At 39.6% G+C, this 19,344-nt stretch overlaps 1 protein-coding gene across 1 annotated transcript in view; it reads left to right on the forward strand.

The window, feature by feature from the left end:
• FREM1 (FRAS1 related extracellular matrix 1) overlaps nt 1-19,344 on the forward strand; it is a 171,935-nt gene that overhangs the window by 36,719 nt on the left and 115,872 nt on the right. Inside the window, 5 exon segments of the mRNA XM_050759578.1 lie at nt 1,591-2,091; nt 7,280-7,374; nt 10,933-11,231; nt 12,670-12,866; nt 18,530-18,853. Coding sequence (XP_050615535.1) covers nt 1,858-2,091; nt 7,280-7,374; nt 10,933-11,231; nt 12,670-12,866; nt 18,530-18,853 — 1,149 coding nt within the window. The 5' untranslated portion in view covers nt 1,591-1,857.

Consider the following 19,344-nt stretch of genomic DNA (forward strand, 5'->3'; position numbering starts at 1 on the left):
CAGGAGGGTCCAGGCTAGAGGTGTAAGTTTGAGGTCCATTAGTACATAGGTGATATTTAAGTCAAGGAATGAGATCACTAGGGAATGAGTGTAGATACAAAACAGGTCCTACAACTGGACTCTAGGGTCCCAGCATTAAAGATTCAGGGAGTCTAGAAAGAACCAGGTAAGGAGACAAAGTGAGATGGAGTGAGATGAGAGGACTGCAGGAGTGTGGAGTCCTTACAGCCTCCGTGTGTTAACTAGTTTAAATCGCAGAAAGCAAAGTTTCCCCCTTACCTCCCAGTTTGGGGAGACACCTACCTATCTTGTTGCCTCTCCTCTCCCTGAACGTACTGTTATCTTAGATGCCTAATATGAATGGAAAAAATATTGTATCTTGTCAAAGTTCAACAACCAGATGTGCATTGTTGCCCATATAAGCCAACCTAAATCAGCTTGATTGTGGACAACAGTCAGTGGGGGTGTGTGAAGAGTTTTACTCTGGGACTGATACCATAAAAAACAGACTGCTCTGTAAAGTGTACACCCCCTCAGGTATCAGGTGACACATGTCAGGCACGGCCTCAAAAGTGAAAAGTTGCAAAGAGTGACAAGGGAATGGAAATAGATTAGATGTGGATAATGGAGGCATTTGTTCCTCTACAAGCTTCTGACAAACATTCATTTTGGTATCTACTGGTTATGCACAGAAATTTATTGAAATTATTAACATGGAAGGCCTTTCTTTGGGCATAACAAACCACCATTTGTTCACCTAATTATACTCTGAATTTAAGGATATATTTCAGTGCATTTTACTTTAGATATAATCTTTTCAGTTCTTATGAAACACAGAGAAATTGTCATGAAATTCTAAGTGGATAAAGTGGAAACAAAGACTATTTGTGCAAGTTGAGTACATAGGAATGTAATTAGCATTGTAGATAGTATAAATACGCATGTCCATATGCTGTGTCATTAGCTGTGCGTGCTGAAGCTATGTCACCCCATTCATAGTCTCTTTCACACATAAACAAAAACTTGAATGTTCACTTAGAAAAAAAGCATATTTTCTGTAATTTCCACTCAAATGTTTCTTAGGTGTCTTCATTGCCCAGCAAAGTTAGAAGTGTGCCCAGTGTGACAAATCATTAAACTTCTTTCTTATCTGGGTAGAATTGATTTAGAATTAATCATGTTTTCAAACAACGTGTTCATAATCCTATCAGCTCTCTGAAAAAAAATAGATTATAATCCTCATTTAACAAATGAGGAAAGAGAAGCAAAGAGTTTGACAACTGTCTATGAACTCAGGGAACCAAAAGCCACACTTGCTGGCAATGAGGCTGGCTGTTTCCTACTGGACCACACAATTGGCATCCCAGTTGGGGTATGTCAAGTCCGGAAACAGGAGCTATAAGCAGGGTAATGAAATGGCTGCATTGCCTTTCAGATGGGTCTAGAGGTCAAGTTAGTTTATTTGTTTTTAATTTAGCTGAACTCATAGGCTGGTTGAAAGATCCCTTTGTTAGTAGCAATATTTTGAACAGCCACACAAACCTTCTGGTCTCTCTCTTGCTTTACGCCAACCCTTTCTCCCATTTGCAGGATTAGAAAAGCACTTGGGAGGCCCATTAATCTTGCCGGCGTTGTCAGGAGTGATCAGCGAGTTTTATTAAAAGCCCTGGGATTGCCTGAAAGGCCTCCTTGTCTGACTTTGAAATGAAAGGGGCATGGTAAGATCTCGGGGCACGTTGTCAGGACCCCTCGCCCTGCCCCTTGGACTATGAGCTGACCCTCCAGGAGGAAGCACAGAACCCCTCCTTTGTTTAAGGGATTTCGCCGGTGGACAGAAAGGCGTTGGGCCCTGTCAGCATGAACTCTCTGAGTTGGGGGGCAGTGAATGCCCTGCTGCTGCTGCTCCTCCTGGCCTGGGCCAGCCCCACCTTCATCAGCGTCAACCGTGGGGTGAGGGTGATGAAGGGCCACTCCACCTTCCTGTCAGGAGATGACCTGAAGTTTGCCATCCCCAAAGAGAAAGATGCCTGCAAAGTGGAAGTTGTGATGAATGAGCCAATAACCCAGAGAGTTGGGAAACTCACTCCACAGGTAGGTCCTGTCTGCGCTTTTCCATTCAGTCATGTGTTTGAATGCAAGTGTATGAAAGTGTGTGGGATGTGGCCGGGCGCGGTGGCTCACGCCTGTAATCCCAGCACTTTGGGAGGCTGAGGCAGGCAGATCACGAGGTCAGGAGATCGAGACCATCCTGGCTAACACGGTGAAACCCCGTCTCTACTAAAAAATAGAAAAAATTAGCCAGCGTGGTGGTGGGCGCCTGTAGTCCCAACTACTTGGGAGGCTGAGGCAGGAGAATGGCGTGAACCCAGGAGGTGGAGCTTGCAGTGAGCCAAGATGGAGCCACTGCACTCCAGCCTGGGTGACAGAGCGAGACTCCATCTCAAAAAAAAAAAAAAAGAAAAAAAGTGTTCGGGGGGACAAAGACAGAACAGAGATGTAAAGGGTCTCTCCTCAAGCCACCCAAGATGAGTAATCGAAGATGTTCACATTTGAAATGGTGGAGTTGCAATTAGCATGCATAGTATTGCGCTGCTTTTCTATGTAAGGTGAAACCTATTTTTAAACATTCTTGGATGACTTCAGATTACAAGCCTGAAACCAGTAGGATTTAATCCTGATTACTATAACACTTATGGAGGAAATCAGGTTCAAACTAATATGGATTCATGTATTTTTTTTTCTTAATGCACTACTTCAGTAAGTCTTTCCAATTTCTCCTCTTTTCTTGAAGATAACTCTGGTATATCTTACCAGCTGCTTGACCTTATAGAGTAGCTAATTATACAGGAAAAAGCACAAAGCATAATGTAAGAGAATTACACTGGAGTTATTCCTGCCCCCGGTTATCACATCCATTGCCAGTCAGAGTGGCTTTGGATAAGAGATCAAAATTTCAAAACATTTTTAGGACATACCTGTGACCTTAGCATAGCAAAGGTAAAATTTGAAGATGTTTCATCTATTAACATCACTTAAACATTTTTTATGAGTCAGGGAAAAGAAGTAGAAAAGAGTTGTGAAGATACTTCACTTTAAATATTCACTGTTCTTTGAAAATATCTGCTTAATTGTTTTCCTTTTAATCAAAATCTTGGAGACCTTTATATGTAAGGGTATTCTCTGGTCAATCCTTTTGTAGAGGGAAGAGTTACCTCCTAATTCATTGGGTTTAAAAAGTCTATATTCTCTTACACTGTTTTGGCTTAAAGTAGGAGTTACCACTATACATAATTTAAAAAATTGCTTCTGATTTTATTACTTGTTCCCACTGTGCTGTAACTTTGCTCCCAGTGCAAACAATCTTGAGAATATTCAACACTAGATGCTGCTGCTGCTTCTGGAAAAATGGACCATTCTCTTTTGCTGAACTATGAACATTATTTCCTTTTCATTTGGCTAAAGAAACATAATCCATGAGGTTATTCAAAAGTGGTACTAGGTGTTGCAGAGAGAGAATAAAAAGACTTAGGTGGATACTAGCTCAAGTGGTATCTCTAGACATTCCATTTACCACACTTCAAGTTATAGACCCATTCTGAAACACATCAGAATTCTTTGGAAGAGGGTCTCACATTGCAGGTATTTCTGATGTGGTAGCAACCAAATGTCTCTGCCTAGTTGCTTGTAAGATTTTATTGTCAAAGAGCTTTAGATGGGTATCTGAAACATGTTAGAACGCAACAATGGTTCCACGTATTAGACATTGTGTTCCCAAGTGTTTGGGAGTTGCAATGTCTCCTCAGTTACTCCCAATTATACTTGCATTCTGAATGTGTTTTGATTGGCACTTACGAGTCAGAGAAAAAGAAGATACCTGGGATTGCTCATACTGGAACCTCAATGTGCTAAATAGGATGAGGAAGCAATACAAATAAGCTCAGTAGTGGGTGATAGAGACCCAACCACAGGGACTGGGGTGCAAAGGAAAATGCAGGCTGGTTGCAGTAGCTCACGCCTGTAAATTTCAGTACTTTGGGAGGCTGAGGCGGGTGGATCATTTGAGGCCAGGAGTTAGAAACCAGCCTGGTCAACATGGTGAAACTCCATCTCTACTAAAAGTACAAAAATTAGCCAGGCATAGGGTACATACCTGTAAGCCTAGCTGCTTGGGAGGCTGAGGCACAAGAATTGCTTCAACCCAGGAGGTGGAAGTTGCAATGAGCCAAGATAGTGCCACTACACTCCAGCCTGGGTGACAGCATGAGACTGTGTCTTTGAAAAAAAAAAGGGAAAATATAGCCCTTTGAGTCTTGAGAGAGGGCAAAATAGGACCCCTGATCCTAGAGGACTGGGGTCTTTGATAAAGCAGGAACCTAGGGCTGTACTGGCACACATGGGTGTCTTATAAAGACTGATGATTGATAATATGGTACCTCTTCCAATCAATGTATTTTTAAAAATCATTCAACATTTATTTACAAGTGGGACTGAGTATTTTGTGAAAAAGAGAAGAAGCAAAATTCCCACTGGTAGCTCACAGTAGCAAGCTGTCTAAGCTGTCTTCCAGTTTGGACCTCAAACATGCATGCCCAACTGAGCAAAAACAAAAGCCCTGCAGATGACCAGATTCTCCTCCTTAGTAGGCAATTTGGAGATAATCTATTGTTACCTAAGCCAACCTCTGAGCGCTCTCCTCTCCCTACCCCAAATGGCCTATGACTCCTTACCATATATGGCACTCTCTCTGAGAGAAATAAAATTGTCTCCATTATATGTTTTTAGTGATGTTTTAATGGTCCTGATTGCTTGGCCTGCTCCATGGCACTGAGGAGCAAAAAGGGATCCAAGTGACTAGAACTAGGTAAAAAACATTTGGTCACAAGAATCAAGGATTGGAATAGGCCTGCAAGTCATCTCCATCTCACACTCTCTGATTTTAAGGTAAAACTCCGATTACTAGAAAGTCAATATAGAGAAGAAACCACAAATTGCCAGGCTGATTTAGGAAACTCTTGGTTGCCGAGAAACACTTCTGAATACACAGATTCCCTAACCTGCTGTTGCTCATTAAGAAAAAGTAGAATCAAGTCGTGAATACTTAGTGTAGGTATTTCCAGAGGCAAATATGACATCTCAAATTGATTTGTAGCCTCTAAAGTTGGTATGGGATTTATGTTTTCTAATATTTATTCTGTGGTAAAGGAGTTCATTAAAATATGGAGTTTCATCATTTTTTTTTGGCCAAATATTAAAACTTTGTGTGAGAGAAAACTATATCGTGGGAAAACTTTGTTTCTCAAACTGCCAGGTGATCGTTCCTATTTGGTTATTCTCATAATTTCAACAAAAATAAGATTCCCAAGTAAAGTCTGTTTTGTTTTGTTGAATTTGTGCTTGGTTTTTAACCCAGGCTGGTTCAGTCCTTCCCTAGGGGTTTGTTTCTTATGGAGTTTTAGAAATTAAGCATAGCTAAGTGCACATGCACACACGCGCGCGCGCGCGCACACACACACACACACACAGCCTAAACATTATTCTTTAATAGCGCTTAGTAATAAACTGAAAGCCAAGCTTACATGAACCCATTTCTAGCAAGACGACTATATTAACAACACCCTGCTGTGTAATGAACAGTTTCATGTGACTTGCACAGAAAATGTTTTGTTTAACATCTGTTCAGTTAGTGTTTTCATTTCATTACTGAAGTTTGTCTTAGGACCAACAGGTTCACTTTCCTATTGAATATTTGGAAAGGGATTTCAATTGATGCACACCAGTGCCTTCTGTTCAGATAACCCTCTTGATGTAGTCAATTAGATGAGGTTGACGGCAATATGTTTTCCTCATGTTTTAGGACAAGACTCCCTCACACATGGCACTTCTCACACCTAGCCCAAAGCAAGAAATTTGCTGGGTGGAAAGCACCCCAGGTTAGCACTGAACTTGCTTTTTTGAATAGGAAATACAGCGATAAGGAAGTATCTCTAGTTTGAACCAGTTTACTGTCATTAAAGTGAGTAATGAGTTAGGAATGTGTGACAATTTAATTATAAATTGTAATTGAAAAGCAGTTGAAGTGGAAAAAAACAAAGCTAGACAGTAATTAGAAAAGGATTTAGCTCTCCTTTGTTTTAGTTAGAAAATTTATGGACAATTATGGTTGTCGCCTTTTATAAAAGGAAAACATAGTATGAAACATAAAACAGATGTTTCTTTTAACAAAGCAGATTGTCTCTTTATTACCATGACTATTTGTCAATGATATGGGGAAGGTCTTTGCTTTATCTCCTTCCTAGTTGTCAATTAAAAAGAGGAACCAATGATATCTGTGGGAAAAGAAAATCATTTGTATTAGTGTTAAAGTCTTCTCTGAGTGAATTACGTTGTCTGAAAATGTTTGAGGCTGTGAAAAGGTACAGATGAAACACCGTGAACACAATGGTGGACATGCATGCATACCTCAAGGGTATTAGAACTCTACCAAAGTCAGATCGGGCAGAATGAGGGGCATGATATGGGTGGGAGAGATGATTCTTCCTCTAAAAATCAGGTTCCCAAAATATAACAGTTAACAATCTTCTAATAATTCTGAGTGAGGTGAGACAGTCTATTATAATTTTATTTGAAAAGAGGAAATTGCTTTTAGATTTCTATTTGTCTCATCTGCCATTTCTGCTATTGCTTAACTAATGAAAGCAGTCTTTTGCAAGTATATAAGACACAACTCTGGGTCATGTTGGACTCTGATTAACCACAATAGTGTCCATAGTCAGTGACTTCATCTTTAAATATGAGAATACTATTCGGAAAAAAAAGAAATAAAAGGAGAACAGAGATATACAGAAAGAATACAGTGTGTCTGTGGGTGGGTTGAAGCATGCCTTTTCATGCAGACATACAGAAAGAACTCTCTAACTCAATTGCTATGAACCCTTGAAGGGGGTAAATAAAATTTTGAAAAATGAAACCATGTTTTAAAGGCACTCTAGATGGTAAAAAGACACTTATTTAGAGAGATAATCATCCTGTAACTAATTTTCTTGATCTGCTTTGGTTTTCACAATTTAGATATTCTCAAAACAAGAGACAGCTGTTTAAGTAGGATGGCGACTGGATATGGGGGTAGGGTAGAGGTGGTGGTGGTGAAGACACACGTGCACACACACATACACACGTTACTGACAGACCATATTTTCTCCAGGCAGTACTCTCCTGGCAAAATCTTAAATCTTGTACCAATTTTCTCATAGATATTTATCCAATTCTTCATGTGAACTAGGTCTTTGACTGCCATTTCCTTACCAATGAAGTCAAGTATGTTCACAATGGTTGTCCAATTCTTGATGAAGACACAGTGAAGCTCAGACTTTACAGGTAAGTGGCACGGGAAGATTGGTCATTTGCTGTCAAGTAACCATTCTGTGTACTTCTGAGGGCTTTTCTTGTGGATATGTATTGTCATGAGGGGAGTTAATAGATTCCAGACAAGCAAGTAATCAACAGAAACTGGAAGCCTGAGTGGATAAGGCAAGATTTGTAGTCAGCTTTCACTTATTTCCACTTGTGTCATCTTCCCTAGGATTCCTCTGTGGCAAATTTTTAGCCCTATCCTGTTTCCCTCTAGTGTCCTTATATAGGTATCTGTGGGGTTCCGACCCACCACTTATGGTGGAAAATGGAAATTATAAACTACAAATTCTTAATGAGAATGGGGGGAAAACATATTCCAAAAATGAATGAAATTCTTCTTGTTTGTTACCAGCTGCTTAGTTATAGAAAGTGCAGTATCTTCTATTTTTAAACATATTAAATACTTAAATTTTTTTTTTTTTTTTTTGAGATGGAATCTCACTCTGTCGTCCAGGCTGGAGTGCAGTGGTGCAATCTTGGCTCAGTGCAACCTCTGCCTTCCGGGTTCAAGCGATTCTCCTGCCTCAGCCTCCTGAGTAGCTGGGACTACAGGCACCTGCCACCACGCCTGGCTAATTTGTTGTATTTTTAGTAGAGACGAGGTTTCACCATGTTAGCCAGGATAGTCTTGATCTCTTGACCTCATAATCTGCCTGTCTCCGCCTCCCAAAATGCTGGGATTACAGGGATGAGCCACCATGCCCAGCCTAAAATTCTTTAAAAATCAACTATGAAGTTAAACATGGAATGACCATAGGAGACAGCAGTTCTACTCCTATGTATATACACAAGAAAAATAAAAACTTATGTTTTACACAAGAGCTTGCGCATGAAGTTCACTGCAACATTCTTCATAACAGCCAAAAAATGGAATAAATCCAACTGATGAATGGATAAACAAAATGTGGTATATTCATAGAATGGAATATCATTCAGCCATAAAAAAAGAATGTAGCACTGATAAAGGCTACAGCATGGATGAACCTTGAAAACATACCAAGTAAAAGAAGCCAGGCACAAAAGACCACATATTGTATTGTTCCTTTTATATGAAATATTTAGAACTGGCAAATTCATAGAGACAGAAAGTAGATTAGTGGTGGCCAGAGGCTGGGGAAAGGAAATGCGTCTCTTTTGGGGGTGATGAAAGTGTTCTGGAATTCGGTAGTCATGATGGTTGTACAACTGTGGGACTACACTAAAAAACTGAGCTGTATATTTTTAAAAAATGAATTTTGTGGTATATGAATTATATCCCAATGAAAATTAATTTTAAATTTAAGCTCATGATTATGGTATATCTGACTTCATAAAAGTAACTGAGAACTCGTGTATTTGGAGTAGGCCTTTTATGGTTTTTTCCTTGGTTTTTATTGCTTTTAAGAATATTTGGTTAAAATACATTGGTGTGAATTTCCTTTAAGCACTAGACTAATGTAAAAGAGTTTTGTAGACGACATTGGAACAGTGAAGCTTTCTACAAACATATATGACCACCTATTACAGGTCAGGCTGTACACTGAGCATAAGAAACAAAAGGATGAGAATACTCAGATTATTTTAGTGCCTGTAGTCTAAGGCAAAAGATGAGCAGGTAATTATGATGCAGAACAAGTGCCGAAAGAGAGACACAAACAAAATGCTGTGTTCAGAAAATGAAGCGGCACCCAAGGATTCCTTAGGAAGATATGAAATCAGCATACAGGGCCATTTGATCGTTCTAACACTTTAGAGTTAAAAAACAAATAACTTCAAAGAGCTTGCATGGAAGGGGTGGGAAGGGTAGTGGGGAGTTGCAGGGAACGTGGGGATGGTTAATGGGTACAAACAGTAGTTAGAAAGAATGGGTAAGACCTAGTAATTGATAGCACAACAGGGTTACTACAGTCAGTAACAATTCAATGGCACATTTTAAAATAACTACAAGAGTATAATTGGATTGTTTGTAACAAAAAGGATAAATGGGCCAGGCGCAGTGGCTCATTCCTGTAATCCCAGCACTTTGGAAGGCTAAGGTGGGCAGATCACCTGAGGTCAGGAGTTTGAGACCAGCCTGGCCAACATGGCAAAACCCTGTCTCTACTAAAAATACAAAAATTAGCTTGGCATGGTGGCAGGCACCTGTAGTCCCAGCTATTCGGGAGGCTAAGGCAGGAGAATCTCTTGAACCTGGGAGGCGGAGGTTGCTGTGAGCCGAGATTACATCACTGCACTCCAGCCTGGGCAACAGAGTGAGACTCTGTCTCTCAAAGGAAAAAAAAAAAAAAAAAAAAAAAAAAAAAGGATAAATGCTTGAGGGAATGCTTAATAAATGGATACTAAGATGGGATTATTACACATTGCATGCCTGTATGAAAGCATCTCATGTACCCCATTACATAGATAGACAAAGGATAGATAGATAGATAGATAGATAGATAGATAGATAGATAGATAGATAGAGAGAGAGATAGAGAGATAGATAGATAGATACACACACCTACTATGTACCCACAAAAATTAAAAATGAAAATAAATTTAAAAAAGAAAAAAAGCTGATGAATGCTTGCTGCTCCCACTCCTTCCTTGGGTTTCTAGGCTGCTGGGAGGTTGGAAGAGTACACATGAAAGGCAGGGTCAGAGGAGCTTCTTCCCCTCTTGGTCTTAAGCACATTTGAAATAAAATATTCAGAGTAGTAGGCAGCAGAAAATCAGGGAGCATGTTTGTTCCCCTCTTACCACTTCTCCTTCTCCAGCCCCTTTGGCAAGCTACCTGAGCCCATTATGCCTCAGTTTCTTCTTCCATAAAATGGGATTAACAATATCTATCCTAGGTTTTTATAAGGATTGAATTTTATACTATCATAGAGAATTTAGCATAATGCCTGCACCATAATAAGAGCACATCAATTAGAAGCTGCATTATTGATGCATGCTCATCACTCATTAATTTTATCCCTTCAAAAAAAAAAATGACACCCCTCTCTTTTAGACTCTTCAAACAACCTGAGATTAGAGTTGCTAAGCAGATGGAGGGAATGGAAGTGGCAATTGCTGAATACCCTTTACATGCCAAGCACTGAGCTGGGCACCCAAACTAGGCTGCAAATGACCGCCTACGTAGTGGTATTTCTGAAGGGCAAAAAGGCCTGAATGCTTCAGAAGCCACTCACCCCTTCACTCCTGAATTAAAACTCAATCCAGAAATTATACAGGCTTGATACTCTTAAATTACACATGTGCTAGAAGTGAGACTCTGAGGTCTTAGCAGTCATTAAATATCCATATGCATGATGAGTTTGAGAGCAGGTTTTGAGAGAAAGATGTTGGGAGGAAGAAGTGACAGGAAAAGGTGTTGACACCAGGGTAAAGAGATGAAGGGAACAGAACAGAGAGGCTGGGAGTAGAGCATGAAACAAAATCCAAACTCAATCTGTGGCACAAATTTTGTGAAGGCCAATCTTCAAGCTTCCAGCTGAGTATGCAGGTATCAGAAATACCTGAGCACCAATTAATATTACTTTTGCCCCGTGTTCTCCACAGATTTACTGAAACAGATACCTTCATAGAAACCTTTATCCTGCGGGTCTATCTCCTGGAACCAGACTGTAACATCATCCGTATGAGTAACAATGTGCTGGAAGTGCCTGAATTCAATGGCCTGTCCCAAGCGATTGATAAAAATCTGCTCAGATTCGATTATGATAGGATGGCTAGCCTGGAATGCACGGTCAGCCTGGACACTGCGAGAACTCAGCTGCCAGCCCATGGCCAGATGGTTTTGGGGGAGCCTCGACCAGAAGAACCTCGTGGAGATCAGCCACACAGTTTTTTCCCAGCCCGTATGATGTCTTTTAATGCTTATCTGGGTATTACTAAAACTGACAAAAATATCCATGCATGCTCACCTTCCACCATGATTAAGAGTTCTAGTTAACTAGTATACATTTTAGCTGGCTGAACGGTGTGGGTTAGTGGTTAAGGGCACAGACTTTACAATCAGAGAGACCTGGTTTTGAGAACTTCCTCTGCTCTTTATTTTCTGTGTAATTTTAGTTATTAACCTGTCTAAGGCCTCTCTACAATGAGAAAGGATAATAGCTGCCCTGTAGGGTTGGGTAAGGATAAGAGTAAATGAGGTTATACATAAACACAGTGCTTAACACTGTCTGGTTCACAGTAGGTACTCATTAATTGTCAGCTATTATTAGTAATAGCAACAGTAGTAGTTGGTGCATTGATGGAGTATTATTGGATTATGGGCAAGTCTGAAATAAAGCTAGTGGGTAGAAGTGATAGATGAGATTAGGAAGAGTTGATGGATAACATTCCTTCTGCTATTCACTCAATCAGTCTATTTTGGGCACCTCCCGTTCTCTCTAGAAACCATGAGAAACCAAGAAATATAAGGGATAATCATAGCAATAGTAGTAATACTTTGAATTTGGACAGAATGACAGTTAAAGGCACATTTGTTCTATTTTGTATGTCAGAGAAATGAGACTCAAAAAAAAAAAAAAAGTGGATGTCTGGGCATGGTGGCTCACACCTATAATCCCAGCACTTTGGGAGGCTGAGGCAGGAACACTGCTTGAGGCCAGGGTTTCAAGACCAGCCTGGGCAACCTAGCAAGACCCCATCTCTACAATTTTTTTTTTTTAATTTAAAAGTGGCTTATGAGTATTAAATACCAAACAAGAGTGAAAATACAGTTGGTTAGAGATGTGAAGACTGTTGGAGAGACAATTATGGTTTTCAGTGAGAAAGAACATGTTGGTTCAGGTGGTCAAAGAATGTTTAAGGGAAGGCTTAGTAAAAAGACCAGGTGGACTTAGAAGGATATGGAGAATTTGAGTGTGTGATAGCCACATGGGGAGGGGATTTCATTGAGTAGACAGACCAGTGGAGATTGTATGATAGAGACATGGACGCTGATGCTGTAAAGGAAAGACTGGAGCTACACTGTGGAAGGCCTGCAGTGAGTCACTGGTCTATTTGTCAGAGATGTTCAAACCTCAGACAACATATTTTTTTATTTTTTCTCTCGGTTTAACTTTTGGTGGGTGAGAACATGATGAGACTACTGTTCAACCATTTTTCAGTAAAGGAAACTACAAGCTTTCAGAATAATGACAACCCACTCAGTGAATGATTGGAGGGTACACGAGTGTTCTTGAGGTAGTGAGAGGGAATAAGTATTCATGGGACGGAGTACTGGTTTTTAAATTTTACAATTGTTATGTTTAAGTGACTATCTTAATCCAATGCTATACATTCTAGCACTGGGAGCAAAACTGAAGTGTCCAGGTGGAAGTTGTACCCCAGGATTAAAGAAAATAGGAAGTCTCAAAGTGAGCTGTGAGGAGTTCCTGCTGATGGGCCTTCGTTATCAGCATCTGGATCCCCCTTCACCCAACATTGATTATATCTCCATCCAACTGGACCTCACAGATACCAGGAGTAAAATCGTGTACAAGGTAGAGTTTGCGGTTATGTGTGGATGCCTCCAGGATTCACAGTAAGAGAGCCAGTTACACGGGGCTACTCATGCTGGCCCCATACCAGGGAGAGTTCCTGTGCTTTTGGGGATGAAACTGCCAGTGACTCATTGGAACTGCAGGCTTGTTGGTTCTGCTAGTAAGTGCTTAAAACAGTAGCTTTTGTATAAAATTTCCCTTCTTTGGTTCTCTTCTAGGTCCACCATCACTATGGCAACTTGGGAAGCACTGGGGCCAGTTACCTGCTAACTTTCTTCCTCCTTTACCTCCAATACACTTCAGCTTGTCATTTGACCTTTTTGTAACACCTTCTCTTTCATGCTTCCTTTTGTCCCTCTTGAAATCAGGGGGTCCACTCTGCAAGGTCACAGCAAACTAGGGGGGAGGAGAATCTCAGTCCCATGTTTATATTTGTCACAGATTGGTCACTCTTCCAGACTTTGGAATGAAGGGCTGGCTCATCAAGGAGACAGGCTCCCAAAGACCTCCTGCATCTTCCAATCTCTTTTAATTATCTTGTCTTTCCTCCTATTGATCCTTATATATTGCAATAATGACAGAAAGTGGATTCCATTTATTCAAAATATTGAACATGCAGTGCTGCTGATTCATGAACTCTATAATTTGTTTATTGGAGAAACTGGGGAAACTGTGTACCTGCTGAAACAGCTGAGATTTTGTGCTGAGGAAAGATGATCCAAGATGATGTTTGGAAATACTTCTATCTTTCACAATCTGGCTTCTCACTGGGATTTCTCTTAAGGGGCCCAGTCAAATATTGAACATTATTACCCCAAGGAATTGATATGACAAGAAATCATAAAGAAATAATAAAACAAAATCATAGAATTAAGATCTGGAAAAAAACTCTGAGGCAGACTAGTCAAATTGATCAGGTAAATCACTTGGGTAGCTTTTCAAGGATAAATTTCTGAGTCCAACTGATAGTTAAGAGCATGGACACTGGGCCCAGATTGCCTGGGTTCAAACATTCACTTAACTAGCTGTGTGACTTTTGGTCTCATTTTCTTCAACTTAAAGTGGGTTAATAGTACCTATTTCTTAGAGTAACTGAGAGGATTAAATGAGAAAATGCTTACTTATTATGTGCTTGACAGAAAACCTGGCGCATGGTAGCACTATGCATATTGCTGGTTTTAAAAGTCACCTGGTAAAAAGCTCATTAGCCAGGTTTGCAAACCCAGGCTAGGTTTAGCTCAAGCTTCCTTTTTTATAGTGGTGGCTCCGAGCCGTGACATACCTTGTTCAAACAGACCTAAACACTAGGTCTATAGACAACTAGTAGATGCTTTCTGTTTGTTTTAACTCAAAACTCCTTTCATTTTTAAAGATTTCTTATATCCATTGAAAAAATCGAAGCCATTTTTCTTTTTCACCGAATTTTCTCATTTTTTTCTTACTATATTGAATAGGGCTTTATTTGTTTATATTTTAAAATCTATTTTATTGGGAGTTTATCCCTTTACCTTCCTGCTTTGTTTATCATTAACCTATTCCATAGCTTATTTGGCATGTCATAAAACAGATTCATTTATGAATATAAAAGTAATAGGCTCACTGCAGGGAATATTAAAAAAACACAGAAAGCAAGATAAGAAGAAAATAAATATAGCTTTATTTCTACTGTTTTTACATACACACACACGTGCACGAGTGCATGCCAGAGTTGGTTTTGTTTTATGGAATCACATTTATACTATATGTGAAGTTTTATATCTTGTTCTTTTGTTATTTTTGTGGTTGTACAGTCAATTCTCATCAAGTGACCAAATGACCCTTCATTCATAATTTCTTCTAGATTTTTAAAGGTCTTCTTCCTTACATTTGCCTTTTTAATCTACCTGAAATAAAATTTTATTATATGATGAAATACAAGGAACAGTTTTTTTCCAAATAGCCCAAATTTTCAACACTATTCATTGAACAATTAACTTGTTTCCCAATTGATTTTAGATGATCTTCTGTTGTATAGAAGGATATAGCATATACAATTTCAAGGCTAGCTCTTTTATTTCTTAGATTTGCCTACTTATTCTTTGTCAGTCTCATATTATTCTAAACGCAACAGGCCTATAATTATCTTACAAGCAAGTTCTTCCTTATCACTTCTCTTCAAAATTTTCATAGTCATTCTCACCTAGACTTAGTTCCAAATAAGTATAATTAAATCGTTTATGTTAGTTTCAAAAAACAAAAAAAAAAAGCCCCTAAGGATTTTTATCAGTATCCAGTTAGAACTATAAATCATTTGGGGAAAATTAGAATAATGGAACGTTTACCATATTGAATCTTTTCATCCAGAAATGAAGTATCTCACTTCATTTGGACAAAGGTTCTTTTATATATTTCTGTAAAGTTCATAGTTTCCTTCACATAAGTTGAGCATACTTATTAAGTGCAGTCCTAGGCACTTTGTTTTTGTGAACCTATTGTGAATAGAATATTTTTCTCCCATTATATCTTCTCATTGGTTATTGATGATAAACAGAAAAGCTATTTTTGGAATAATTTTCTTTTATCTGGCTTCTTTCCTGAATTCAATTATTTTAAGAAATTCTCAATTATTTGGGCTTTTAAAGACCATAATTATATCTTTCACTAATGATGATAATTTTGTTCTTTCTTTTTCTGTAATTATTATTCTTATTTTTGCTCTATTCCCCACTGGTTTGAGAAGAACAGTATTAAATGTAATGTTATTTATAAGAATCTTTGTCTTATATGTTTTACTAATATCAACTGCCCACATTGAATTTATCTTTGAAATTATGTGGTCTCTCTGCTTTCTCCATTAATGATCAATTTGTATTACCCTTTTCTTCTCTATGTAATTTTATTTTAAGTGCCTTTCTTGTAAGGTACATATAATTGGACATTTTATTGAATTTCAGAATATTTGTCTTGAATAAGGCAATATAAACTTTATATTTGTGGGAGTAACAGATACACTTTTTTCTCTCATGTTTTATGCTTTCTTGCGAATTAAAAAAATTTGTCTTGTGAAATAGATCACGTTTTCTTTGCCTTTATCTTTATTTATTTGACAATTCCTTATCACACTTTATGTTTTATTTGGATTTAATTCTAAACTTAAAAATATTCTTAAGCCTATATTTGTAATATATACAGTCAAAAAATGAAGTGAGCTCTCTTGGCTCCTTCCTGTGTATGATGATAATGGATCCAAGTGATCCTTTCTCGTGGCAATTGCTTTGTTTATATAATTTGCAATTTCAGTTCTAGCATATGATTGTTATACTTTATTATAAGCAGTAAGCTCTTTCATCATTTGTATCCACTTTATTAACATGTTTAAAATAACGTACTTATTTAGACTTAACTCTAGACTCAATTGGTCTTAGCATGAAGCACCAGTCCTTCTAAATCACTATTTACCCCGCTTGAGTTTTCTAATTATGCATCTTCAAATAACATTTTTTCCCAGTGACACGTGAAGAGTAGATACTCTAAACCCTGGGACATCTCAGTATATTGTTTACCTGCCTTCATCAACCATGCAGTGGGAAGGGAGGGGGTTGATTGTCTTCTCCTCTGTTCCTCTCTTGCAATTCTCTCTTCTCTGCGCATTGCTGGTTAGTTTCTTAATTTTCAGGCTGGTGGCAGGGGTGGTTTCGGGGAATGGGAGAGAGGGATCTTATTTGATCAGGCACTGATGACATATGATTTCATGCTGTCAGAGCCTGGTAGATGTCTCAAGCTGCATCTTTGTCTTAGGGACAAATTCATGGTTTCTCTGGAGAGCCCCATTGGTCTATCACTCATCACTCTCTTAAGAGGATGTATTTCTAGCCTGAGTGATCACTTGCGATTTCTCCTGCAGCTCCTAGAATTTGATTCTATCTCCAGCATTTTCTTACTGGATTTTTGTCGTCTCAAGAGTACTCTCTGAAGTTTATGGTCCAGGAGACCTCAGACCAACCCTCTGCCCACTTGGCCCATATCTGGGAACATTTACATGTCCCTTGCTGCCACAAACAAGAACAAACTGATTCTGGCGCAGCCATCATTATTTTTCTGCTTCCAGCCACTTAACTTCCTCAGATATGAGCCCTGTATCAGCTGTCTGTGTGTGTTTCAACTGCAAGAAACACATTTTAAGGGACAGGAGATATGGCATTGCTCTGCTTTTCCTGCTGCATGCCAACATGTGGTGTTAAAGGTCAGGAAAGTGACTGAACACAACACAGCAAAGCACTCCTGTCTCCTAATCAATCTTTTTCTTACCTTTCTCAGTCTTTTTATATTCTTATATGAGCAAGAAAGTTCTGGAGTCTGGAACTAGTTCCAGACAACTTGCTGTGTAAATTCTGCGTATTTTACTACCTGTCTTACATTCAGTTGCAAATCTAATATCTTTTATTGGAATTTTAGCATTCTGTTGTACACAGATTACAACTCCTAGCCCAATGGCCAGTGTTTAGCAGTATGGGACTAATGCTGAGAGCCTGGTTCTCTCAGCAATGGGATAGATCAAATCCTATGAGAACTAGCATCTACTGCTATGAGGGTTCTTTTCTTTACAAAGTCTCACTCTCTTGCTCAGGCTGAAGTGCTGTGGCATGATCAGAGCTCTCCATAACTTCAGTCTCCTGGGCTTAAGTGATCTTCTTGCTTCAGCCAATTGAGTAATTGACTATAGGTGTGCACCACCATGCCTGATTAATTTTATTATTTTTACTTTTTTTGTAGAGATAGAGTCTTGCTCTGTTGCCCAGGCTGGTCTCAAACTCCTGGCATCAAGCAATCCTCCTGCCTCGGCCTCCCAGAATGCTGGGATTGCAGGCATGAGCTACCACACCTCGCCCTGTGAGGATTCTTTCTGCCCATAGCACTTGTTGAGATCTTAGATCTTGTGGCACAGTTTCATGGTTTCTTTGGAGGGTCTCTTGCTCATAGTGCTCTTATTTTGGAGGATGCATGCCTAGCCTCAGTGCTCACTTGCAATCCCCAATGCCCAACCCTTGCTTGGAGATCCAGGGTCTTAACTAACCAGACAACCAAGCAAGTATTCTTCATTTGCATGAGAACCAAATCATAAAGACATATTTCCTTCATCGTTCTCCTGCCCCCTTTAAAACTACATGACAGGAGGTGAGGAAGGTGGCTGCAGAAGGTTGTTGATGGGTGCCAGACTGCTAAGTGCCTACTTTGGCTATTTTGTTTGTCCTCACTTGATACTTGGGAGTCTAGTATTAATATTTTCATTTACAGCTGGAAAGAAAATGAGAATGAAGAGTTAAGTAACTTGTCTAAAGTCACACAAATTAAAAGTGTTGGCGATAGAATGATAAACACGGTTCCTTCTGATGCCAAAGTAGGTGCTCCGTTCTTCACCTGGCTGCATGTAAGAGTCACCAGGGAGCTCGAGAAATACTGGTTTTCTGGTCCCCTTTTTGGAACAATTAAACAAGAACCTCTGGAGACGGATCCTAGGTACCAGCGTGTGTTTAAATCTCCCCAGGTGATTCTAGTATGCAGCCAGCTTCAGGTCACCGCTAGATGCTAGGCTGTGGCTGTATTAAATATTAGGCTATTAGCCCTGTATTATATCACCTCAATCATATTATTTCCTCCTTTATATTTTCTCTGTCCTTCAAAAGTCAGAGAGTGCGTGGCTGCCTGTCTATATCCGAGCTGGAATTCCGAATCAGATTCCAAAGGCTGCATTCATGGCCATGTTTATTCTGGAAGTGGATCAGTTCATCCTGACTTCCTTGACTACATCAGTTCTGGACTGTGAAGAAGATGAAACCGCTAAACACTTGCTGGTGTTCAACATTACTAAAGCCCCGCTCCAGGGCTATGTGACTCACCTGTTGGATCACACCAGACCAATCTCCTCATTCACCTGGAAAGATCTCAGTGACATGCAGATCGCCTATCAGCCACCAAACTGCAGTCATTCTGAGAGGAGACATGATGAGGTAAGAAGGAGAGACAAAGCTTCCAGCCTAGAGAAGTCACAGGGTTATTTAAGAACCCCCTACCCTAAACCCTCAGGTTCCTTTGTACCTTCATTGCCTCAGAAAAGAATCAATCACTGTAAATCATGGTGCAAGCTAACTGCCCAGAGGAGCCAGGCAGGCGGGGTCAATGAGCAAACCCCACTGAGGGGCACTGTGGCAAACTGAAGAAAGAGCCAGCCCCTCAGGAAGCAGCTGCCACTCAGCTCGCGCCCACCGCTGCCCTGCAAGGATACAAGTGTGCCCACTGTTGCTGTAGCACTCATGCCAAGAGAAATTGGAGAATGATACTTTTTGATAAAATGCTTAAATTCTTGAATATAGAAAACAATTAAAAATTGTAGTGAAACGTATTGTGTTAGCTACCAAATATTTCTGAGGGCCGCATTTGACCCAGGGCTCACCAGCTTGAGAATTGCAGCAGCCTTTGCCAGCCTTCCTGAATCACAGAG

This window comes from Macaca thibetana, chromosome 15 (assembly GCF_024542745.1).
Source record: "Macaca thibetana thibetana isolate TM-01 chromosome 15, ASM2454274v1, whole genome shotgun sequence".
Classification (NCBI taxonomy): Eukaryota; Metazoa; Chordata; class Mammalia; order Primates; family Cercopithecidae; genus Macaca; species Macaca thibetana.